The sequence below is a fragment of the Eleutherodactylus coqui genome, chromosome 2, assembly GCF_035609145.1.
Source record: "Eleutherodactylus coqui strain aEleCoq1 chromosome 2, aEleCoq1.hap1, whole genome shotgun sequence".
NCBI classification, from domain to species: domain Eukaryota; kingdom Metazoa; phylum Chordata; class Amphibia; order Anura; family Eleutherodactylidae; genus Eleutherodactylus; species Eleutherodactylus coqui.
In genome coordinates, this window is record NC_089838.1 from 175,345,724 (window position 1) to 175,372,935 (window position 27,212).

General features: G+C 38.7%; 1 protein-coding gene across 1 annotated transcript in view; it reads left to right on the top strand.

Moving 5' to 3' along the window:
* The window catches only part of RELN (reelin), a 655,909-nt gene that overhangs the window by 364,509 nt on the left and 264,188 nt on the right, over positions 1-27,212 (top strand). The window contains exons 15-19 of the mRNA XM_066591974.1: positions 3,466-3,594; positions 7,039-7,148; positions 10,306-10,372; positions 11,038-11,271; positions 12,428-12,589. Of these exons, the coding sequence (XP_066448071.1) occupies positions 3,466-3,594; positions 7,039-7,148; positions 10,306-10,372; positions 11,038-11,271; positions 12,428-12,589 (702 nt within the window). The remainder of the gene's footprint in view (positions 1-3,465; positions 3,595-7,038; positions 7,149-10,305; positions 10,373-11,037; positions 11,272-12,427; positions 12,590-27,212) is intronic.

The following is a 27,212-nucleotide window of genomic DNA, read 5'->3' on the forward strand; positions in this document are numbered from 1 at the left end:
GTAAAAATCAGACATTTGACTGGTGCCATTGAAAAGCATTGATTCTAATAGATGCAAATCGTGAACGCAAAATACATGCGCAACACAAAACGCTCGTCCGGCTGAGCCCTTACAGTGCATATTGCAAAGGGGTTAAAATCAATCCAAACATTTTATTTATACAATTCCCCAATAAATTAATATTAACTTATATTAAAGCTAAAGAGCTAAATATACTGCTATTTATTTTCTTCAGTGTTTGAATTATACGTATACCATATGTTCTAAAATTTAGCTTAATCCTTAACCATGCGACATACTGTATATACCTCAAACAGAAATGTACAAGTGTATAATCTACTTTAAAATACTGTCACATTATCGTTTATACATGGATATAGCTGGATGTCAGTAATCCTTTTCAATTTCTTAAATTTAAAGCATACCAGTACTGCAGTTCACTCAAATCTCTCTGTAATCTGTAGCATTGCAAAAGACACATCTTTATGGAACCATTCTGTCAGCTTTTAGTCTGACTCTATATATAAGCAGTCACTCAAACACAATAATATATAATATAATAATTCTATGCTTTGTAGCATTTTAGTCTTATGAAAATTAATCTTACTAGGACTTCTAATGTTGAATGTTAGGTGAGCCCATATATTTTTTTTAATTAATCTGCAGATAAAATGTAATATATATATTTTCCTATTTTATGTGTTTTTCTATATGCCGGGCAATGAAAAATTAGTAAAAGAAAATCCTAATATTCTAGCAAGTGTATTTACAGACAATAATTTTGCAGAAGCTATAGGCACATATAAATAACATTTTGTACAGATGTATCTATATGCAAATGTGTATACATTGTACATATACAGTACATAATTTACATGTATTTTGTGGAATCCATAAACTGCTTGAGAAAACATCTGCTAAAAGAATGTAAAAAGAAAAGTTTATTTAGTGACCTTCCTGCTGTCACTTAAAATGAGAACTCTTAACAATTTCTAAGAAAAATATTCAGTGCAGTCTTAGTACTTCATGAAATATCCAAATCTTTTGATAGTTCATCCTAAATTAGTGTCTGTGAGTGATTCTAACTAATTCTGTTCCATTGAAATACGTTTGTAAAGTTTTTCATATCATGTAAGCTATATTATAGGGATTGTCCAGGATTAGAAAAAGATCTGTTATTTTTCCAGAAACATGACTGTGCCTGACCATGGGCTATGTCCAATATTGCTTCTGTTCCCAATGTAAGTGAATGGAGCAGAACTGCAACATCAGAATCAGTTTCTGCAGACACAACAGACCACTTTTACTAATACTGGACATTAAGGCCGCAGTCAGATGAGCGATTATTTTAGCACATGAATAGGCACAATTAAATCAGCGCTATTAGAACCAATGCTTTCCAATGAAAGTGGTCACGTGTCCAGAGAAAGAAATATCCGGCAGCATAGGTTGGTGCAATTTCCACAACCCCAACGGGCGTCAGCTTTATTGACTTCACAAGACAATAGTAACAGCATTTCGATTCTGACATTAGTCTTTTTCAAGCTACTGAACCATACACAATATATGGGCTTTATAGATATGCACCACCTCCTGCTCTACCCCTCCACCAATCACATCAAACACCTACTAATGTAATATCTAGCTCAATCTCAATTAGATGCCACCTGCAGTCTCGATCAATGGTGTCCGTCCAGACGTACTGCGCATGTCTGAGGATGCCGGCATCCATCCAGCTTAATGAACTCGGCTTACAATTCTACACATGCGTCAGAATGCCAAGGTCTTGCGGTAGCTCTCAGTAGATCTCTCTTGATTAGCGGCCACATGTCTGCATTTTAGAGGTGCTAATAATCGCACCTACAAAAGATAAGACATGCAAGTACAAATGCACCCGGCCTCGCGATTTTTCTACATGCGATGTGCTATTTTTTTTTTTAACGCTGCTATTTGTGCACTAAAAATCGCTTGTCTGACCAAGCCCTATAGGGATGTTCCTACTCTTTAGATGGTTTTGCACACAATTTTTTCAAACTGCTGTTTTATTCTGCCAGTTTTTCATGCAGCTTTTATTTTTACCAAAGCCAGAAATATAAAAGGAAAAATTTATACTTCTCCTTCCTGCTGGATCCATTTCTAGTTTTCGGTTGCTGAGTGACATTGCAACATCATTAATTTTGTCACAGAGATTCCCTGTGCAGAACAAGCAGAAAAGCATGAAGTGATGACCTGATATTCGTCTTTTCTGTATTTCTCTTTATACAGATTGTTAGTAATATTAAAGGTGTGTTACCATTAGCTCAATGTCATCACTGATCTGTATATAGGGACAGCAGGAAACCTATATATAATGTGTTCTTTGCTAACCTGTGGTCCCCATAGTGACAAAATAAATCTAGTAAATTATACAAGAAACTAAAAAGTGTACACTTCTCCAGACTCACACTCACCAATTTTAGACATCCTTTATAACCCCAGCGCATCTTCCATAAGTATCAGGTGCTCAGGAATTAATACATTCCTACCACACGAAATTAATGTTACCACAAAGATACAATAATTACCGCCAAGCATCAGTTATGCCTGTTTTAATCCTGCCCTATTTGCTCCTGTGCTTTCATTAAAAGATTTCTGTCCTGGGATGATTATCATCTATGTACTGAAACTGCATATAAAGGGAGGGAGATAAATCTAAAACTACAATAGGGTCTTTGTTCTCACCACTATATACAGATTCTATCAGACACTGAAAATTGAATGTTTTTAAATGACATTTAGTAACATTATTATTTCATTTAGTAACCAAGGCTGATTTTTAGGTGTAGCAGACTGGACAATAGCAGCCAATCACAGCACAGGTTTCATTTTACCTCAGTAGTATGAAAAATGAAAACTACTATGTGATTGGTTGGTATGGGCAACAGAATCAGATTTTCTTTTAGGCAAATTTTATAAGAGTGTGGTGCTACTTTTTCATGGCCTACCCTGTATAAAACTGTCTCTCTTAACTAACACGTTTTTATTTTTTCTGCTGCTTAATGGTTTAGAGATGTATTTAATCATGCGTGGATTATTCATTTCAAGTATCTTTGCACAACCAAACTAGGTGAGCACGGTTCACCCACATTCTTCAGGGCTCAGTCACACGGGTGCATCGGTGCCCATGTTACTGCAGGTAGCAGACTGCCGTACCTGAAGACAGACGTCTCTCTGCAGCACCAGAGGAAAGAACATGTGACCGGCTTCATTGTCGGTCATGTGTTCTTTCATCAGCGCTGCAGAGAGACGTGCGTCTTCAAACTGTCAGTCATACAGACGCATCGGCGCCGATGCGCCCGTGTGACTGAGCCCTTAGTTTGTCCTTCTTTTTTTGCTGATTAACTAGGTATCTTTATTGAAGTGTATATTTTGTACTTTTTATGTAAGCAAGTATATTAACTTTTATTTCCTTTTAAATGTCATTAGTGTTAGTTTGGAATTTTCAACCAATCATGGCAGGACCTGGTCTTTATTGCATTCGGAATGTCTGCCTGAGCTTTGTGCTGGTCCTCATCTCCCACATAGCACCATATACTCATCTGACAACTACAGTGGGTAAGAAGAAACTAAAGTCTTTCAAAAAATTTGTTTTATTCAACACTGTCACAGCAGAAATGATAAGATCAATGTTGCTAGACATACTTTTTCTTGGGCAAAATCTGATTGGTTACTGTCATTTAAGGCAGTGTTCACACAGGGCGGTTTGGATGCAGTAAAATCTGCATTGACATAACTGCACATGTTTTTTCATGGTTTTTGATATAGTTACATTTTATATCACAACCGCAGTAAAAGCGCATACAATTTTTACTCCAAATGCCAGTGTTAATACAACATTATATGTACACCCTAAATAGCTGTTAGGCCAGATTCATACGAACGTAAGTGTACTTGTGCCGCATTTTTGCCAAATTGGTGTTGCATATTTGCGCACAACCATGTTTTTTTACGCGCTAATCAATATGCAATGATGCTCTCAGCCATTGAAATGGCCAATTAGTTTCATAACTTTGAAATGTTGTTTTTCCCTGCGCAAAAAATGTGGAAGGAAATAGAACATGATGTTTAGTTTTTTGAGTGACTGAAATATGCATGCAACATACATGCATGTGAATGAACCAATTGAAATCAATGAGTTCTATTTTCTGTGTATTGCGCACTGTGCGCAAATGCATTCATGTGAATCCAGCCTTAGTTGAATGTTCATTAAGCTGACAGCTGTTCTTTACCACTGCCTCATACGCATGTATGCACAATTCAACTGAGTATGCTTGCGTTTTTAATGGGGAGGAGTAGTAGCAGCTACCTGTGGCAGCAGCTTATCTCCTGTGAGAACAAAGGATCAGACATGTTGAAGTCCAACATGCCTGATCCATATTTCGTCTGACATCTGCCATTGAGGAAGATTCTGCATACCCCTGTACAAATAAGATATATACTTTAAATACTGCCAATACTGCCAAAATCAGTAGGTTTGGCCAACTCTGCTGTTCTGTGTATGAGCACATTAACTACTTGAGTGGCACGCCCGGAAATTGTCCGGGACGAGCTCCACTGCTCATAGCGACATAGCCCGGAAGATTTCCGGGCTATGTATCACTATGGGAGCTGCAGAGCACAATGCCACAAGCTGTGACAGTGTGCTCTGCCTGCACAGACCCACAGAGAACAAAGCAAGGGCTTTGAAAAACCAGCAGAAGATATTGCCGGCATATCGGCAATGTCCTGCTTTGTTTACAGGTTGCCATAGAGACCATCGGCTTGTCAGAAGCAAGCCGATGGTCTCTGTGACAGGGAGAGCTGGTGCTTGGCTGTCAGAGGACAGCTAGGTACCAGCTATTACAGCAGAGATCAGAGAAAACCTCTGATCTCTGCTGTGTTAACCCTTTACATGCTGCAGTCTATGTGACTGCAGCATGTAAAGGGCTGTCACTGCAGCATGTAAAGGGCTGTCACCATCAGACCCCCGGAATGTGATCAGGGGGTCCTGATGGGTCCCTGTGGAAGTCCCCTAAAGGGACAGAAAAAAAAAATAAAAAGTTTAAAAAAAAAAAAAAAGTTAAAAAATTATTTAAACAAAAATTATAAAAACACTTGTCTCCCTTTACTTTGTAAAAAATCAAAAATACAATCACACATGTGGTATCCGTGCGTCGTAATGACCCAGAGAAGGAAGTTAATACATTATTTAACCCCTTAATGACATGGCCCCTTTTTTTCTTTTTTCCCCATTTCTTTTTTTCCTCCCTCCTGTTTAAAAAATCACAACTTGTCCCGCAAAAAACAAGCCCTTATATGGCCATGTCAATGGAAAAATGAAAAAGTTATGGCTCTTGAGACGCAACTGCAAAATTAGTTGAAATTCAATGATTAGACCATTTTAAAAAACCTGCCGTGGTGGGCACGACAGGGTGGTAGGAAACCCGCCACTCAAGGGGTTAATGTACTGTTAGTTGAAGACAGAGAGGTTGAAAAGCATTGAGATAATTTTGAATCTATTTGATTGTTGCTGTTAACTTTACAGGATCTCTCTGGCATTCTCCTAGGGCTCATGCCCACGAGCGTCGCGGGATACGCCCATGGATTTATGCCGCAGGAATACCGTGATATTAAACAAAGAAGTGCCTGCGAGTGATCGCGGAATTACACGCAAATTTACGCGGTCTGCATTAATGCTATATTAATGGAGACCTCTCGCGGCGTAAATGCACAGCAAATAGAACATGCTGCGATTTATTTCCCACTGCGGAAATCCACAGTAGAATTCCGCATGTGAGCATTGGCAGGCAGAAAGCTATTAGGTTCAATAGAACCTAATAGCCGCGGAATTCATGCATGGATTTCTGCCACGGGAAAGGCGGTACAAAAAAACATTTGGGGGCATTCACGCTAGAGATCTATTTGTGTTTATTACTTATCAATGTTTATTTATCAATAGGCTATTTATGTGGTTCATGTTCCCTCTCTATATACATTGTCCAATACAGATCTGGGTAAAAGGGGAAAAAAAGACCATCTTTACTTTGCAAAGGCTTTGCTTTCTGCTGGAATTCAAATTCTCCAAATTCAGAGAGAACACAGTCCTCAATTAGAGACTTGTAAATAAGCTCCATATTTGTATATATGTATCCTAACCTTTATCCCAAACCTGTTTCACTGTCACATTCAGACACTGATGGCTTTAGGAGTTGAATTTTAGACCTTAATGGTGTGGCAGGCTACAACCTCTAGTTGAATGTATGTGCTGTCAGTAGACTAAAAGCAAAGCTATAGGCAATTGAGTTCATAATGGAAACTTGAAACAACTCTCTGGGTACAAGGTCAAAATTTTCCTGAAACCAAGGCAGGGAAGTTATATTGCCTGGTGTAGAATTTCCCAGTTCATCCACTAATCCACCTATTCCTGGGGCCTCTCTCCATGTTTCCAGGATGGCCACAATGATTCTTAGACTACCTGATGCATACTGAGCACTGCTAGTGCACTGGTAGTCTAAGATATTACACATTTGTGTGATTGGACAGTGCTGCTGACATGAGCAGCACTGACCAGTCAGGAAGCAGCATACAGTGTCTGACTATTGATACATAGTGTACATCGAATTGCTATTTGAACTACTCCCTAATGTAGTACCTATTGTATTAGTTAAATAGTATGTAAGGTAAAAAAAAGACATATGTTCATCTAGTTCAGCCTATTACTCCCCAATGTTGAACCAAAGTTTAATTATAAGATGATAGTAGCCTTAATTTTCAGTCAATATGTTATCATATTAATTAGTTTTAAATCTTAACCAACCACACATGTGGACTTCTTTACCATATGCAGCAGCACCAGAAATTATCCAAATTCTCATCAGTCACTGAAAAGGTTTTTGTCTTACACTCAACTAGTAATTCCTTATACCACAGTGTCATTGAGGGATTGTTCATCTCCATCTTGTTCCAAGAAACATTCTCAATATCTTACGATATGCTAATATAGATACTTATTTTACTCAGGTGGAGTAGGATTGCAACCCCTCTTCCGAATGCAGCACTTACAAGAGACACGCGATTGCGGTGGAGACAGAACGGACATGTTGTTGGAAACATGTGGGCACTTGATAACAGTTAGTATTAACATTCTTTATTAAAACCAAGATATAGCCCTACTATTTAATGGTTGCTATTATTTGTTTGCCTTCTGGACTCACGACTAATGGTAAACTAACTTTTCTTTAAGGGATATGTGAATATGTAGGTATGTTCATCAGAAGTGCATAGGTGTTTGCCCATTTCTGTATTTAATACTGTATAAGGAAGTTTTCTTAAACATAAGTTTTATGATATTTCAGTAGCATAAAAGTCAGATTACTAATTTTCTGTCCTAGTAAACAGGATATTTATCAAAATAAAAAATGGAAAAATACTTTCTAAACCCTTAAAGGGTTGCAGTTCAGACAGAAGATGAGTTAACATACATTCACAAAAGACTGCACATTTTTCATAAATTTTCTTGCAACACATGGTTTAATACTTTAGTAGTTTAGGAGGGGAATGTAACAACAGGAGGTAAAGCAACAATGTGTCTGTTGCTGGCTTCTGATATCATATCGCCAGCTGAGCTGCTGATTATGGAGGTGGTGTGTGAATTCAATAAAAGACATCGGCTCTTTAGACACACAAATTGCCATGTAACTGCATAACTGTATGTGCAGTTTGCTAGATAAATTCTTATCAGAATATTTATTTTACCACTGTTTTAGACATATGGATCGATTTAGATTATGTTCAGTAGGTCTACTGTAATCTACATGACAAGCATGAGTCTCACTGATTAGGAATTTTGGTAGTAAAGCCATTTGGGTTTAACCCCTTAATTACATGGCCTATTTGGGGCTTAAAGGGGTTCTGTAATAAACAAAAATCTATAATCACCTATTTCTCCCCAGGCAGTCTACTTACCTCATCTCTCCCCGCCGATCTTCTCCAGTCTCCTGAAAATTATAATTATTTTTACATCACTGCATTGAAAGGCCCATAACTTTTCTATTTTACCACAGAGGAGCTCTATGAGTGCATGTTTTTGTGTCACAAGCTGTAGTTTTTTTTATTTGTACCATTTTGGGGTCTGTATGGTTTTTTTAATCACTTTTACTGTGCTTGTTGAGGGTAGGGCTTATTCACAGGAGCGTATATCGGCCGGCGTTTTCATGGCCGGCCGATATACACTTCCATCTAAGCAGTCCACCCCCCCCCTTCTCTTCCACTCACCGGCTCTCTGCCTCTCTCCTCCCCTCTGAGCGGTTTGCAATGGGAGTGTATGGGGCGAAGCTAAGCTCCGACCCCCTCCCCGCCCCTTGTCCATAGCCAGCAATGGGAGTGGGCTGGACATAGCAGAGCTTAGCTGTGCCCCCACCCAGCCCTCTCCCATTGCGAACGCTGGAGTGGAGGAGAGAGGCAGAGAGCCGCTGAAGGGGAGGGAAGGGAGGAACTGCTTAGATGGAAGCATATACAGCTGGGCATGAAAATCTAACTGACATACGCCTGTTTGAATAAGCCCGTAAAAGGATTTTGAGTCCATTCTTTATGGTTTTTGCTGCACAGGATTAACAGTGTGCTCAAAATATAGATCTATCTCACTCTTCCTCCTGCTCCGCTATCCCCCGCAGCCCACCCGAGCCTGCTCGGATCACTAAGCAGTTACTTGAGAAGAGCGATGCTCGCTCGAGTAACTGCCTTACCGAGTAGGCTGGCTCATCTCTAAAAGCAGGGTAATAGACAGGCTATGACACTCAGAGAGAGTCTGAATGTCATATCCGAATTTGGCTGGCAGACTCTGAGGTTATATTCAAGCCTCAGGATGCACAGAGACCCATCAGGACCCCCTGATCACATTGCCGGGGGTGCGGTGGTGACAGAGGAAGCCCCCTACCTCTGTCAGCTCTTACCCTTACCATGCTGCGGTCGCACAGACTGTGGCATGTAAAGGGTTAAACAGCAGAGATCATAGGTTTTCTCCTTTCTCCGCTGTAAATGCTGGTGCAGCTCTCCCTGACAGGGAGATGATCAGCTGGCTACTGACAAGCCATTGGTCTCCGTGGCAACGTCTAAACAATGCATGAGTTCAAAAAAAGAAGTGGGAAATTGCCGGCAGATGGGTTATATCTTCCAGCTTCTTTTTTTAAAGTCCTGCACTGGTTCTCTGTGGGACTGTGCAGGCGGTGTGTGTGCAGAACACAATGCTACAGCTTATGGCATTGTGTTCTGCATGGTCCCATTGTAAAACATAGCCCAGAAATCTTTTGGGATATATCACTATGGGCAGTGGAGCTAGTCCTGGAAAATTTCCGGGACTGCCACTGAAGGGGTTAATCCTGCAGATGCCATAGTCATTGCTGACCATGGCATCTAAATATTTTTACCGTTAAAGGCTTTTTTACTTATACAGTGCTTTAAATATTGAAGGAAAAAAAGACAACGCCCCCCCCCCCCCCCCACATATAATTGATATCACCACATTTATAACATCCTGTACTATAAAATATTATATTATTTATCTAGCATGGTTAATTCTGTAAAAAAATAAAATGCCAACATAGCCAATTTTTTTTATCCCTCTTCACCCAAGGCAGGAATGAAAATTAATTAAAAAGTCGTATATATCTCAAAATGGTGCCAATAAAAATTTCAGGTCATCCTGCAAAAAATAAGTTTAATTAATGAAAAAAAATAAAAAATGCTCTCTTCTATGGCAAGAATGTGGCACCATAGAAAATTCAAAGTCTGCAACAAAAAAAGTTACACTTTTTAGGAGGGTTTTTCCAATTTTAATGTGACTGCTAGGGTATATTCACATGGGCGTATGGCCCACCAATTTTGGATGCAACTCGCATTGCACAGCACATGGACACATGTCCATATACTGTGCAAGACCCACAAGCAGTGGACATTAAATGCATAGAAATATAGAAGAATGATGGCAGAAAAAGCCCACAAAGTCTGCACCTACTTTATTTCCTATTCTTTATTTTTAACTTAGGATAGATATGCTGTATGATAGTAGAGATGAGTATCTTAGACCTTCTGTTAATTATGGCTCCTGGAAAGTCAATACAGTGCTAAGCAAATATTTACGGTTTCTGTGTCAAAGTGCCCCTGAAAAAAATGTATCTTTTACAATCAATGCCCTTATGGATTTATTCTTACAACTTTCCCATTTGTAATCAGAGTACACGGTTCTCTCGCCACAAATCAACTGATGTGCAAATTAAATTTCTGTTTCAGTTTACATTGGACCATCTTGTCTGAAATTCTGCTCTGGTCGAGGACAATGTACAAGAACTGGTTGCAAGTGAGTGTCCCATATATCTTGGAAATACCTCATTTACTGCTTGATGCACTTATTACTGCAGTCTAGGTCAGACCTCCCACATGACACTTTATCTTGAAATGATGAGAGTTCACTCTATTGATTTTTGCTATGTACTTTATTGAGTAATCATTCTTGTCATCTGAGTTTCTATCACATTTAAAGTATGAAAGCATATATTCATCAGACACTGATGGTGTTCTGCACCTTACGATTTGGGGATGCATTACCTAATCTATATGAGATCATTTAGATTTTTATATCAATATTTGGATAGCATTTTGTGGTGCCAGAAATTTGCAATTTTGTTGCAAATGCAGTTTTTTTGGCACATTTGTACTAATCTACTCCAGAAACTGTTAGTAATAAATTGAGCTGGCATACTGATAGTCAGAGATATGTCTAATATATTAAAAGGTATGTGCCTCTAGCTATATTATGTGCACTTCAGTCTGACACAGCTTATATGAAGACTGGTGTAGAAATTGCTAGTCTTGATATATTTCCCTCTTTATTTGTTGATCAACAGTGATATCATTTGTACTGGCAACATGCTATAATATGCTTGACATGCTACCAACATTAAATAATGTTTCAACATAATGTAGTTACATGTAAGCTTTAACTGAGCATTCTTTATATTACAGGTGTGAGCCTGGTTTTTCAGGTCCAGCTTGTGAAATGGCTTCACAGACTTTCCCAATGTTTATTTCAGAAAGCTTCACCAGTGCCAGACTTTCTTCTTACCACAATTTCTACTCTATACGTGGTGCTGAAGTCAGTTTTGGCTGTGGTGTTCTAGCTAGTGGCAAAGCTTTGATTTTTAACAAGGATGGGAGGAGGCAGCTTATCACTACCTTTCTTGATAGCTCGCAGTCCAGGTAAGTTAGTAGGGATGCTGCAAATCTACTAAAATGATTTCAATTTGCATTGTATGTATGTGTGTATATATATATATATATATATATATATATATATATATATATATGCATTATATATACATATTATACATACCATACATTGTTACTTTGTTCTGGTAGGATGTGTCAGTAAAATGTAAAAAAGCAAAAAAGCCATTGTAAGGTCTGTAGATCTCATTCAGACATAGATGTAAATATTTTCTTATATGACAAACATTCAACATTTATTCATATTCGATACATTTGTTATTAAGCAACAGAGATACAAGGTTTATTTGCACTGCTATGAATAGAAGACATCATTCACAAACATTGAAATAACAGTACTTACACTAGCTCCCATAGGAAATCTTTGATTCACTTTTATTGAATAGTGTAATGTTTAGAGATCATGACTATGGAATAGGATTCTGTACGTGATATGAAGGACCTACAGATCCATATTCCAAACACGAAGGATCTCAATGTGGCACTGTATAAAACACTGTATTCTTCCAGGGAAGCAGTAAAAACAATATTGAAGGCACACCATGGGCCCAAAATTACAGAGGTGTGCAAAAAAATTCAGTGTTTGGTACTAAAGATGGCAGGTAAGATGCATAAAACCTGTGTGAACTGTTGTAAATAATGTGTGAACTGTTGAAAAAAAATGTGATTTAAAAACAGTTTACTGAGGTTTTATGCAGCTTACTTACAGTTTTCAGTATCGAACACTGAATGGAACATGTGATGCAAACAAAATGTATTCCTAGATAGAGATGAGCGAACGTGCTCGTTTAGGACAATTACTCCATCGAGCATCGCTTTTTTTCGAGTAACTGCCTACTTGGGCGAAAAGATTCGGGGGGGCGGCAGGGTGGAGCGGGGGGTAGCAGGGGGGAACAGGGGGGAGCTCCCTCCCCCCCCCCCCCCGCTCACCCCCAGCGCCTCCCGAATCTTTTTGCCCAATTAGGCACTTGCTCGAAAAAAGCGATGCTCGATCAAGTGATTACTCGAAACGAGCACGTTCGCTCATCTCTATTCCTAGACCATACATTATGTGATGGATGGAGGCATATTATAAAATAGCATGGACTGACTTTTCCAAAATTTAAGTTTTGAAGAATTTTATTCACAGGTTTCTGCAGTTTACTTTACGGATTGGAAGTAAATCAGTTTTAAGCACGTGCAAGGCCCCTAACAAGCCAGGAGAAGGTGTTTTACTCCACTACTCTCATGACAATGGCATTACCTGGAAACTGCTAGAGCATTATTCTTATCTCAACTTTCATGAGCCAAGGTATGTATGTGTATTTGTGTCAGTATTCTAAGAAGAGATCTACTGTTTGTTGTCGTTCTCTAAGATTTGTTTAATGCAGCAGGAAAAGTCATTAGACTATATTAAAATCAACTTTGTTTAGATATCAGTTTGCAATATTCTTTGCACTTTTTGCAGAAAATAAAAATTTTATGTTCCAAAAAATTTGCTTTAATCACATTAGCAATTTTGGCATATTAAATAATTATATTGTGCGTGGTGGTAAAAAGTGGTACGTCCAATTGTAAAAATAAACTGCTGCTTATTTTCTGCCACGGATTTTGATGCAGCTAGTTCTGTGTCAAACTCTGCATGTGTAACAGATTTGTCATGAATTTTGTTGCAGATTTGTGTGAGATTCGCATTCAAAATGTGACATAAATTGACGTGCCATGGTTTTAAAACTCCACACTATGCGTTATTTTCTTTGCAGTTTTTTACAGCATTTGCATGATATTTGTCTAATCTCATTGACTTTGCTGCTTCTGTAATACGCTGCAGATTTCCCAACTGCAAATCCAGAAGAAAAATATGCTGCGTATATGCCCCATGTGAACACACCCTTACACTATTAATGTATGTTGCTGTATGCTAGTATGTACAGCATGTAACCATGTAGCCAGTGATTGGCTGGACTGGTCACGTGCTAGGCGACAGATATGGAGAATGCTTCTACCAACGATTAAAGTGTGGAAAAGAGGAGAATTCTGCTGCAAGTGGTGGATAGATAGAAGGGGGAGATGCTGCTGCCAGTGGTAGAGGGGCGGGAAGGTTGAGAATGCTGTTGCCAATGGAAAGGGATGGAGAGGGGGAGAATGCTGCTGCAATTGAGGAAGGGGTACAAAAAGGAATAATGTTGCTGTTAATTTTGAAGGGGAAGGGATGAGAAGTATCACAGTGGAAGGTGGATAGGCTCTAACACAGTGTTATTCATACTTGTCTATGCACTAATCGGGTTTGGTGAGTGGTCTTAAGGATTAACTTTCGCATGGAAAATAAGAAACAAAAGTGTATGAAAATATGTCTTTAGATTTATTTGCTGTTTAGATTGTATGGTGGTACTATTTGGAAATATTATGGATGGTATGAAAACTTTCAGGGGTTGTGTAACATGAACATTAAAGGTATATTTAGCTTTTTTTCTTTTCTACCGCTTGATATGACTCACGCTGCATGAGCCACCCTACACTGACTCTGTATAGTATACGTGGACAAGTGCTAGGCCTGTGCCAATTCTGAGTACCGTCTGTCCCTAAGTGAGGGCTATAGAGGTGTAACACACAGCTAACATTACAGGTAGTCTGGATATGCCATAACTGTCAAAGAGAGGAATGCCCATTTACCAGTAAGTCAAAACAACAATGAAAAAGTGAAACAGAATGGGTCCAAGAACAACAGGTTGCTCCAATACCATCAATACCGTGATCTTACAATACTAATAATCTTTATTTGTATAGCGCCAACGTATTCCGCAGCGCTTTCAAGCATACGAGAACACAGACAATACAAACAATTGCATGTGGTATACAATTATTTTGAAATTAATAGGTGGGGGTGATACAGGGGTACAGAGGGAGCGGGAGGAGGGAAATAAGGCACGGGGAAACACAGGCAGTATGGGAATTACATATGGAAATGAGTTATTAGGAAGCAAACAAGGTGGGGGCGGTAAGGAGGTACAGGGGTAGAGGTCATATGTGATAGGCAGGGTGGAAGGTGTGGATAGCCACAGGAAGGGGCAGGGGGACTAGGTCAGGAGATTTTGTATGCCTCCCTGAAAAGGTGTTTTTTTAGGGCACGTCTAAAATTTCGTGCATCAGGGATTATTCGTATGCCTTGGGGTAGAGCGTTCCAGAGGATGGGTGCTGCTCTGGTGAAGTCCTGGAGGCAGGCATGTGAGGTTTGTATTAGAGGGGTATATTTAGTCTGAGTGTGTTAGTGGATTGGAGTGTGTGGGCTGGGTGGTGTACAGACAGGAGGGAAGCGATGTATGGTGGCACGGCACAGTGGAGAGCTTTGTGGGTGAAGGTTAGGAATTTAAATTTTGTTCTGCAATCGATGGGCAGCCAATGCAGTGTCTGGCATAGTGCAGAGGCATCTGAGTAACAGCTGGATAGAAAAAGGAGCCTAGCTGCCGCATTTAGTATAGATTGGAGAGGGGAGAGTCTGTTGCAGGGGGGCCAGTGAACAGCGAGTCAAAGTAGTCAAGTCGGGAGTGGGTGAGGGCAGCAACAAGTGTCTTTAGCGTGTCCGTGGTTAGGAACGGCCAGATTTTAGCAATATTTCTGAACTGTAGGTGGCATGTTCGGGCCAGAGATTGGATGTGTGGAGTAAAGGAGAGGTCCGAGTCCAGTGTGACACCAAGGCAGTGGGCGTGCTGTCTGGGGGTTATGCTTGTAAATATACAGTAAAAGCTTCCTTAAATAAATCAATCAAAATTTTATATAACTTAAATCACACATTATATACATTGCTATGGGTCTCTCACATTATAGTACGCAGGCAGGGTGGGTTAATACTAGTGTTTGCCTCCATTGTGCCTTTCTCTCCTTCTGTTCAGTTTTTAGAACAGAGAAGCAGAGAGAAACTGAAATAAACTGATCTGTTTTTTTCACCTTTGATTTCAATGGGTTTTGAAAGAAAACTTAATGCTTTCAGTTTGCTTCAGTTCCATTTTGTGGATTTTTAATTTGGACACATTTAGCCTCCAAGGGAATTAATTGGGGAATTGAGTTATTTGCTTTAAAAAAAATCCATGGACTTGATAAAGAATGCTATATTTTGTTTTACATTTCATTTTCTAATTATTTTTAGACTTATATACATGTTTGCCTATTTGTTTGGTATTTTTATATTTTATAATTCTATTTATATTAAAAGGAATATATGTGTGATGGATGGCTGAATTTGTATCTGGCTAAGCATCAATGCTGTGCAATATATTAATAGGGCAGATCTAAGTAATTGAATTCTTGGTAGAAAATGTTAACTGAGAGGGCAAAGAGATCTGCTTATCTTATTATTTTACCTGGTATGATGTATAAGGAAACCTGGATCCCTGGTAAGCCAATTTCCTAAGGAAGGAGTACATTCATTTCGAAACACATAGGATTTTTGGCTACTGGTGGCTTCTATAGCTGCTTGGTGATATCACCAGGTAACCCATGTGAAGCTGGGATGCTAGACTACACTATTGGCTGGAGCTTTTCTCAGTATTTTGTCCACGCTCTTTGAGCTGTCCATTTATACCCCTCTTGCCTAGCCAGGCATTCTCACAGAGATGCAGTCAATACACTGTAAGGCTTTCACACGCAAGATATCAGCTGAAGTACTCTTACTACTACCTTGCTTATGAAGACCCAGTAACAATGCTATGTGATATCATTTTGATTGATTTGAGGAAGCTTTCACTGTATATTTGCAAGCATTATATGATCTGGGTATTGATGTTATTGGATCTGCCTGTTGTGCTGCTCCAATAACATGTGTTTCATAGGTCTGATTTTGAGGGGAACTAAATAATGCTCATCTGTAATGGCTTGGTAGATGCCATTGGTCTGTCAGCTGCACTAGTGTTCCATTGCTCACCTCACATTGGTGCAAATACCATTGTTTTATTTAAATAATGAGAAAGTATCTGATATAGTTAGCTAAATGAATACTCCACATTCATTTGTAATAGATTTATGGACCAATTTATTTGCCCTCCACACGTTGCCCTCTTTTACAAGTCTGTTTCCTCAGGATAACCTTTGATTACACCCAATGTATCCATGAATAGAGATGAGCAAGCATACTCGATAAGGCAAACTACTAGAGCGAGTAGTTTCTTATTCGAGTACCTGCCCGCTCGTCTCTAAAGATTCGGGTGCCGGCAGGTGGCGGGGAGCGGCGGGGGAGAGCGGGGAGGAACGGAGGGGAGATCTCTCTCTCCCTCTCTCCCTCTCTCCCCCCTGCTCCCCCCTGCTCACCGCCGCAACTCACCTGTCACCCGTTCCGGCAGCCGAATCTTTAGAGACGAGCGGGCAGGTACTCGAATAAGGCACTACTTGCTTGAGTAATTTGCCTTATAGAGTATGCTCGCTCATCTCTATCCAGGAACTTAAGTCAATAAAAAATGCTTGTATGTGCCCTAATCATATCCCACAGAGATGAATGTAACATCCTACTCTATGCCCCCCCTTTAACAATCTTGCACTTTTCCCATCCATCTTCAATTACTCTGCAGGTTAATTATCTCTTCCCTCATTCCTCTACCGCTTCTGCTCTCTACCAGTCCCCTCTCTAGCTACCAGTTGCCAAGCTAATTTATTGCAAAATGCTGTCATTTACATATAAGATAGTTCACAACCTTTGTTCCTTCATACATCTCTCCCCCAATATCCCAATACTTCCCACCACAATTTCCAGTCCTCACAAGACCTCCTTGTCTAATTCTGCAATCATCATCTCCATGATTTTTCCACAAATTTTCCGTACTCTAGAACTTGGTACTTCAACACATGAAAAACTTTTAACTCCACCATCCAAACTTTCAATAGCAACCTGTAGCTTAAAAAAAACAAAACTTTAAAAACAATATACAATAATTCTGCCAGCACTATATTACCATATGAACAAATTCTACCATCATCTTCTGTCTCCTTCCCACTTCCCTTGTAGTTTGTAAGCCCCAGAAGTACCCTTTCTACTTACGCACCTGTAACTCAGTAAGCACATATTTATTGTACTTGCTTGTTTCTATTCTTTATTCATGTTACATATTTAACCCCTTAAGGATCAAGCACAGTATATATATGGCGCTTGGTCCTTGGCTTTATTCCCTGCCAATAGTTGATGCACGGTGCGGGATTAAAGCCTCTGCTTCTGCAATCAAGCAGGAGCAGGTCAGGTCCTTAGCTGTCAGACACAGCAGAGGACCTGGAGAAGAAGGAAGAAGCAATTTTTAACTACTTCTGCCTTCTTCTTTTCAAGCTACACAGCGCTGAATGAGCACTATGTACTAACTAAGGCTCTTATGAATGCCCCAGCTACAGTGGAAAAGTATGAAGAAAAAAAAAATACCAGGTGAATGACCCCCAGAGGTCTTATATGATGTGATGGCAGTCATAGATGGTTTAAAAAATAGTTAAAAATAAGTTTAAAAAAAATCACAAAATAAAATAAAAATATATGCATAGAAAAGAAAATTACTGCTGCTGACGCCAACCAAAACTGATGCCATATGCACCCCGTAATCAAAGTTCATCTATTCTCAATGAGCGCTGTGTACCGAAGAAAGGAGAAGGTAGAAGCGGTTAAAACCGCTTCTCCTTTAGTTCTCAGCTGTGACTAACAGCTGAGAACCCGACCTACTCCTGCTTGATTGCAGGATCAGAGGCTTTAATGCCACACCGTATTTTTGCTATTGGCCGAGATTAAAGCCCAGGACCAAGCACCATAAATTTGCAGCGCTTGGTCTTTAAGGGGTTAAAGTAAATAAATGCTAATAATAATTGAAAGGAGCAATACAGGTTTTGTCTTTGTAGTGTTATTAAAAGGGCAATTCAGTTTGCCATACTTTGTGAACTATAGCTTTCACATGAACAGGCAGGGGTGAATACAATCTGTTATAAATTACCTCTACGTGGGGTAATTATTGTCACGGAGAGCGAGGGGGACCCGCAATCGATCCCGCCTCTATCACTAATCTGTCACAGATCGCCTAATCCAAGTGCTCTCACCTCTATGAACACTTGTCATGGCAGAGCTTCGATAAGTCAGTCTAGTGAGATTGCAAGTGTGGAGACATTACAATACAGGCGGATTTGTACCCAGCTTCTGCACGCATGCACAACAAAAGCTCAAATCACCCCCTGATCCAGTCTAACGCCTCCAGCACTCTACAATACCCACACACACTCTCTGCAACCACCAGCTTTTGTTTTTCAGGTAAGCTGGAACCTAGATTTATGAATTATTAACACAATCTTGACTAATAAATTGCAGATTTATTCTAAAAAAAACTAGCATTGCTAAAATTAAATATATACAAAAATATACAGAAAAAGATGTTACATGGCGATAACATTTACAGGTATACACAACATACAGTACTTAAAGTAAAACAAGCAAGAGATAAAAGAAAGATACCAGATTTGGGATGTTCTGCCAAAGGTTCTGATTGTCCGGAGTCACTGGAAACAAACGGGAAAGTCCATATGCCGTAGTGTACCTCCGAAGATCTAACACTGGGTCCCTCTGACCCCCTAATTTTTAAAGTTTCCCCAGAACACACCTCCCCCACCCCCTCTGAGGTCATTCAGAGAGGGGTGGGGTAAATGCGTACGTACCTATGAAAAACAATAATTCTCTATTTCGGCCATATCTTTGCAGGAGATCCGCCGATTGGTAATGTATGCCTTACATATTTCCGGTCATGATTTAATCTACTCAGTGATACCAAACATGACAGGAATTGTAACCAGGTACGCAAATATGTCATTTGGGGGTGTTCTGAGGCTCGCACCTCAATGAATTAAGATGTTAACCCCTTAGTGCCAAATCCTGTTTGCGCCTTAATGTTCCACTACTCTTCCAGTTATTTTCATAGTCACATTCCTAGAGCCTTAATCTTTCTGCTCACATAGCCAAGTGATGGCTTGTTTTTCACGGAACAAGTTGCATTTTTTTAATCACATCATTTTTGGATTTCATTTTTATGGTGTTCAGCATGCAGAAAAAAATAATGTGATAACATTATTTTCTATGTCAGCATGATTCCGGCAATACCAAGTTTATACAGGCTTTTTTTTTGCTATTTTTGTACACTAAAAACACTTTTTTTGTAAAGATTTGCTTTTGTGTTGCCACATTTCAAGAGCAATAGCATTTTTATTTTTACACCTATGGAGCTTTATAATGGCTTGTTTTCTGTGGGAGAAACTCTAATCTTCATTTATCCAATTTTTGGAGACATAATTGATTTTCATTGCTTTTTATTCTTTTTTTTAGAGGCAAGATCTACAATTCTACAATTTCATCTTTATTTTTATGGTTCAAAAGTATTTTATTGAAGAACTAAAAAGTACATAGAGGAATGAGTTTACATTCAAGATATGCATCAACAGTTATATAATTCCTTATTAGACTCATACTATATATTTCTCCTCTTTTATTAAACACTAATGATAATAAGAGAAAAAAAAGGTCTACGCTCACACCAGGCACGCTCAGACCTTAACTCAATAGCATGGCAAAATCTGAGGAAACTGTGGTTGGAAAGAGGATAGAGGTGTAAGGGGAGAATGTAGGGCTTGAGCCTCTTATATTAATAATTTGGTGAGTGGAGGATGATGAATGTAGTAAATTGTGATTATGAGGTCGCAACACCTGATACCAACCAAACATTTATGCACAGGGAGTCCAAGCTGCCAAAGTATTATAAAAGCTGGCATTTTGTTGTCATCGTTTGCCCCAATCTCTTCCATGAACATTATTTCATCTAATGTCTCTATCCATTGTAGCCATGTGTGAGGTGATGTTGATTTCTATAATTTGGGAATAAGCTGGCGCATGGCTAGGAGAACATTTCTGGGCTCTATTTAGTCTGTGTCAGACAGCCTGGAAGCAATGAAAGCAGTGCTAACTCTGGGGAAAAGGTTAAGGACGAATGGTAAACCACGTTGAATAGGTTGTTTATGTCATGCCACAGCGGCCTTATTAGGGGGCAAAACCACCAAATATGTATGAAGGAGCCTGTACCTGAGGTGCACCTCCAACGGGAGCTTGAAGTCTGAGGGAACATATTGGCTACTCTCATTACGGTTCAATACCATTGAGTTAACAGCTTATGGTTAAGTTCCTGGTCTTTGGTAGACCGAAAGCCTTTGTATGTCAGATTTGAAAATTTTGGCCCATTGTTCTTCTGTAAAAGTTTTGCCTAGTTCTTTTTCCCAACCTCGCTTAAATGCCAATGAGTCTTTCCGTGTTTTCTCTGCCAGCAAGATATGGTATACCGAGAAATCTCTTTTGTAGGTGGTGTGAATGACATACAAAGTTTTTCAAACTGGGATAGAGGGGCCAAGAGTTGTGATCCAGGGATGAGATATTGTAAATATGTGCGTAACTGCAGGTACTGAAACAATGCCACGGCCAGCAAACCCAAGTCGCCCATCAGTTCTTGCAGGGATCTTATCTTTATTTTTAATGGTGTTCACTGTGCAGTATAAATAATATGTTAAAGGGGTTGTCCCGCGAAAGCAAGTGTGGGTATACACTTCTGTATGGCCATATTAATGCACTTTGTAATGTACATTGTGCATTAATTATGAGCCATACAGAAGTTATTCACTTACCTATTCCGTTGCTAGCGTCCTCGTCTCCATGGTGCCGTCTAATTTTCAGCGTCTAATCTCCCGATTAGACGCGCTTGCGCAATCCGGTCTTCTTCTTTTCTGAATGGGGCCGCTCGTGCCGGAGAGCGGCTCCTCGTAGCTCCGCCCCGTCACGTGCCGATTCCAGCCAATCAGGAGGCTGGAATCGGCAATGGACCGCACAGAAGACCTGCGGTCCACCGAGGGTGAAGATCCCGGCGGCCATCTTCACCAGGTAAGTAAGAAGTCACCGGAGCGCGGGGATTCAGGTAAGCACTATCCGGTTTTCTTTTTTAACCCCTGCATCGGGTTTGTCTCGCGCCGAACGGGGGGGCTATTGAAAAAAAAAATAAAACGTTTCGGCGCGGGACAACCCCTTTAAATTAATTTTGCAGGTCAATATGATTATGTTGATACCAAATTTATATAGTTTTCTTTTTACAACTTTTCCACTTAATCACTGCATTCAAAGACCCCTAATATTTTTCTTTTACTTCAATAATGCTGTATGAGGATTTTTTATGTGCAGGACAAGTTGTACTTTTTAATGTTAATCCATACAATGCTTTGATTGCTTTCTATTCCAATATTTGTAAGACAACATAGGCAAAATGAGCTATTTTGCTATTTTTTTTATTTTTATGGAGTGAAATGTATAGATTAAATAATAACTAGTACTAACTTTTTTCTCTGGGTCATTATGAACTTGGCGATACCAGAATGTTTTGTTTTTTATACATATATATATTTTTTACATCATAAAGGGGGAAAGGTGGAGTTTTGACATTCTGATTTTATTTATTTTTAGCTTTTTTTAAATACTTTTTTAACTTTACTTTTGTCCCACTAGAGGGCTTGAATATCACTATCTTTTATCATTTTTATAAAAATGCGTATGGGCAGTAATTAAGGGGTTAAATGTACCTTTATTAACCTGTGTGCTATGCCATCTCAGTATTTGTATGGTGGCTTCAAATATCTGAGAGGAGTTAGAAAGTATTTTAATGGAGTTGTGGATTAATTATATTTAGCAATTTATTATTATTTTAAATGCTTACAGGTCTAGGATAGACCATCAAAGTCCATATAAAAACATAAACCAGCCTGTTTATTGTCCACTTTATAAGGTTCAAACTGTAAGAGCTACTACATGTAGGGCTTAAGGGGGTTAACCAGCCAAACATAAAAGCTACTCATAAGGCTGTAATAATATAAACGGAGCAATACTCATCTCACCCATTTTACTGATGCCTTGGTCCTCTGTGATGACATCACCAACACTAGGAACATCTGAACACCTGAAGCCAATCACTGGCTCACTTTGACTAGGGCTTAACTGTAGTGGTCACATGTCCCTGTCCACAGGATAGGGCATAGCTCTATAATTGGTAGGAGTCCAACTGCTGGGGTCCCCACTGATCCCCACATAAATGAAGTAGAGATCACACATGCATGCTGCTGCTCCATTTGTTTCAATGACAGCTCCAGAAATAGCTAAACACAAGTGCTTGGTAATTTCCAGTGCTGTTATTGAAATTAATATAGTGACAGTGCATATATGTGTGACCTTACTGCATTTATGCCAGGACCTTCAGGATTGCTGTTCTTGGGAATGATGGGTGCCCCAGCAGAAAAACCCCACCAATCATAAAGTTATCCCTTGTCCTGTGGATAGGAGATGACTTTAGATCTTGGTGAAACACCTTTAACCGCTTAGATGCTGTGCTCAATGCTGACCATGGCGATTAAGTGGCTAATCGGAGTGGGTGGGCACTTACATGGGGTTGGGATGGGTTTCTATTACAGGTTGAAGCTTACTGAAGGTTCACAGTCTTGCAATGGATTTCCGCCTATTAACCCTTCCCAATCCACTGTCTGACGTCTTAAGACATTACGATTTAAGGCTGTACAGCTCCAATGTTGGAAAACATCCGTCTGGGTTCTCTTACTGTATATTGCCAGCCTCTCTGCTGTCGGAGCCTATCAACATGTCACCTCATGCAGTACTGGCTTTAGCCAGCAAATAGTGCTGTTGTATAACGGCAGAAAAAGAGTAAGCCCCCTAGGAAAACCAGGATACAAATTGGAGTGGAAAGGGTTAAGTGTTGCCTAATAGACTGTTGTTAAAAGCACAATATACTTCAATACAGAAGTTAAATAAACATACAAGGGTAGAATTATATTTTTTGAGCAACTCATCTTCCCAAAAGAAAATCAATAAAAAATGATCATCCTTTGCATGTACCCAGAAATGGTATGAAAAAAAAAACTAGCGCTCAAACCACAAAAAAGAAGCCCTCATATAGCACTATCAATGGAAAAATAAAAAAGTTTTAGGTCTGGGAATATGGTGAGACTAAACAATTGTTTTTCTTTCAAAAGGGTTTTTTTATTTTTTAGAAATAAAAAGCATAAAAACCCTATATAAAAACTAGTATCGCTGTAATCGTACTGACTTTCAGAATAAAGTAAACATGTTGTTTGTACTGCACCTTACATGGCATAAAAACAAAATACCAAAAACAATGACATAGTTGCACTTTTTTTTATTTCGCTCCGTTTAAAAAGTTTTTCAGTACATTATACCGTACCATTTAAAAATACAACTTTCCTGTAATAAACAAACCCTCATGCTGCTATGTCGACAGAAAAATTGAAAAAGGTTCTTGAAAGCCAGTGATCAAAAAGACTAAAAGAAAAAACAAAAAATGTCAGGTACTCAAGGGGTTAGTCCTTTACAGCATGACAATAATTTGTCAGTTTTATCTATTTTGATATTACACAGGTAGGTTATTTCAGTGTAAGCAAAGCAATCTTTACAACACGCTTCTAAAGTACTGATGAATCTGCTAAGGATTTATTTCTCATATCGTGGAGTACTATAAAGATTCATTATGCACAGCTTTCAGCAGAGGATCCATATATTTCACATAATGAAAAGGAGCAAGACATGCATTATGCATCATTCGGATCACACCCGTCTGCTTGTAGACTGTGTTGGGTATTACAAAGTCTGGTGGCCTCATTCATAAATCCGACATCAATATAATGAAATTCCTAGGCTGAAAGTCTGACTTTCAATACTGTGAACTCGCAGACACTCTTTTATTTGTAGAGATCATAAGGCTAAATTAAATGATCTCATTTATTTAGTATTCTGACAGGATACATAGAAATTAAGTTAATAAAGCCTTATTTTGTAAGCATTTCTTTAAAATGAGAATTGCAATAACAGTTCAGATTAATGTGTACACCATTATATTATGGGTTTGACTAATGTAATTCATAAAACCTAGGTTTGAAACAAAATTATTGCAGTATTGAAAATTCATTAAATCCTGGAGGACACATTTTTCAGAATGTATTATCATAACAGAAATATTTTAACAAAATATCTGATAGTAAAAAATAAGGGTCTACTGAATATAATTCAATATCTATTGTTGTAATCTTTTATCAAATAATAATTTATTACTTGGGTGTATACATTAGGCGCATTGTATAGTTAATTTCTTTTCATCCATTCCATTAGCACTCATAATGGTAGGTTGTTTGACTTGTTATCTAGAAGAGGTTTCAACAAAAACATAAAGATAAGAGATTTACTGAACATTAAACTGCTTCAACTATGTTATATGTTTGATGTATTCCCATATGCAATAATTGCTACAGAAAATTAGATATTATTCTTAATTTTCTTTGCACTTTGTCAAGTGCACCTTTGTTGTCACAGCTGCCACTGCAAATCAAATAACCCTGCGCATTCTGTTACACCCTTAGGAATAGGTCTGGGTCTTATTTACATACATATAAAGCACATATTTATACATTTGTAGTCCATAATCAATTTTGTACAAGACTACATTAGGAGAATAATGGGCACAAATGTACTACTTTGCAAACCTATTTCCTGCCCATTTGTAGAAAAAGCTATGCCATTGGTTTTAATCCTATAACATTGTATACTATGTGAACTTGCAACCACTTTAATTGCACCTATACATCTAAAAACATACTCTTTGCAAGTAATCTTTATATAAAATATCTTACTTATTGTGTCTAAAGCTCCTATGTGGACCTATATGTAATAGTTACAGGCTACAGACAAAATGTCTGATCTCATGGTCATGTTACTTCATTCCTAGTAGACTGAAGGTCAGATAGAAGGGATCAACTGTAGACCCAAAACTCCAGCAAATTTTCTGTATCTTATTTTATATGTTTCATTTTAGATACAATGGAGTAATACAAATTTGTTGCAAAAGTGTACGAGTACATACCATTTTATTTTTTTTATTTTTGCAAGACAGGGAATAACATTACAGTTGTCTGATGATGAGATTTACATAATTAGATAGTCATATTTAAAATTATTCAACCTCCATTTAAAATTAGGTTAATTTGCCAAATTCACAATCTTTCAGCTGTTTACAAAAAAATAAAAATAATTAAACAAGAACAATTTTACTAGGGCAACACAACTACAGATGTTTTTTTCTTTAGCATGACTCCTAATTGAATAAGAAATGATTGTGTGCCATGCCATCAGAGTGGTTTATTTACACTTTGAATTGCTTTACAGTGGGTTTTGTTATGTTAAGATAAGAGAACAATTACTTTTTAATTAGTTAAGATAAGATACCTTTCTGCACATTCTATCACAATCAAGCTAAAATTTGGGACATCTGTATTATAAGGAGTGGTTTCTCCAAATTCAACACAGCATGCCACTTTTATTGACTACTCCAATCTTAGAATTATTGAACTCCCTGAAAAAAATCTCTCAGAAGAGCAAACATTTGCAAATCAAGTGTTGTCTCAAGCACACCTAATGTAACTAATCAAGGGCTTTGTTGGTTGCATCAGGTGTGCTTGAGATAAAGCACATCAAATACATTGACTAGCTAGGGCTTTGATGACTGTGATATTTGATTAGATGTAAGAAATATGACTAAGTCAAGAGAGTGGTAATCAAGTAATAAAAAAAAATTAAGCTTAAAGATTATTGTATTGCATAAATGAAGAAGAGGATACAAAAGATAGCAAAGGCACTAAATGTGCCTAGAGATACAGTTGGAAGCAGTTTGCAAGTTTAAAGTTAAAAGAACGCTGGAGACACTACCTGGACATGGTATAAAGAAACAGCTACCAGCAGCTGTCACAAGTTTCCTAAAGCAGCAGGTGGTCAAAACCCGCAAGTGACTGCAAAAGACTTGCAACAAGAATTGGCAACAGCGGGCACAAAGCTATACATTTGAACAGTAAGGTGCATACTAAATGTTGAAAGTCTTCATGCCTAAACTCCAAAACGTACATCTCTCCTGACCCAAAATCACAAGAGAAATCAGCTCTAACATGCTCAAAACCATATAAATAAGCCACAGAAATTTTGGGATTCTGTTGTGTGAAGTGATGAAACAAAACTGGAACTTTTCCCGGTATGCCTGGAGGAGATAAAATGAAGCATACACCAGAAAAAACATCCTGCCTACAGTGAACCATGGTAGTGGCTGCTCTGGGGGTGCTCATGGTAGTGATGCTCTGGGGCTGCTTTGCTTTGTCTGGCACTGGAAACCTACAGTGTATGGGGTGCAAGATAGATTCATATCAAGAAATCTTAGGAGGAAACGTTATGACTTCTGTGAGGAAACTGAAGCTTGGGCATCACTGGACCTTTCAAAAAAGAAAATGATCCTATGCATAGTTCAAAGTCTACCTAGGCTTAGTTTTAGAAGAACTCCTGTAAGATTCTGTTGTGGTCATCATTTAAATTTGACCTTGAGCCTGACTTGATCTGCATAGAAAATCTTTGGTGGGATTCGAAGAAGGCCATTGCTGAAAATAAACTCGGGAATATCAGTTAACTGGATAACTGTCGATGGATTACAAAAGCACCAGATCATAACAGCCGTTTTACAGATCATAACGAAATCGAGAAAGGAGCTCTGTGATTGGCTGCAGCAGCCCGTGATGTCCCATACACAGGTTGCTGCAGCCTGTAAACAATACATCACAAAGCAAACCTAGAGCTGGTGATGGAATTGGCGGGGAGCCAAGAGAGGTGAGTATTAGCTGTTTTATTATTTTTTTGCAAGTGAGACCTGTTTTTTTTTTGTTTTTTTTTATTATTTCGGACAACCCCTTTAATTTAAACCAGCATTTCAAACACTCCTTTTTTTACAGAACATTGCATAAAATATTAATAGTGCATATACTTTTTTTTCCAAAGTTTTTATTTGTTTTTTTGTATA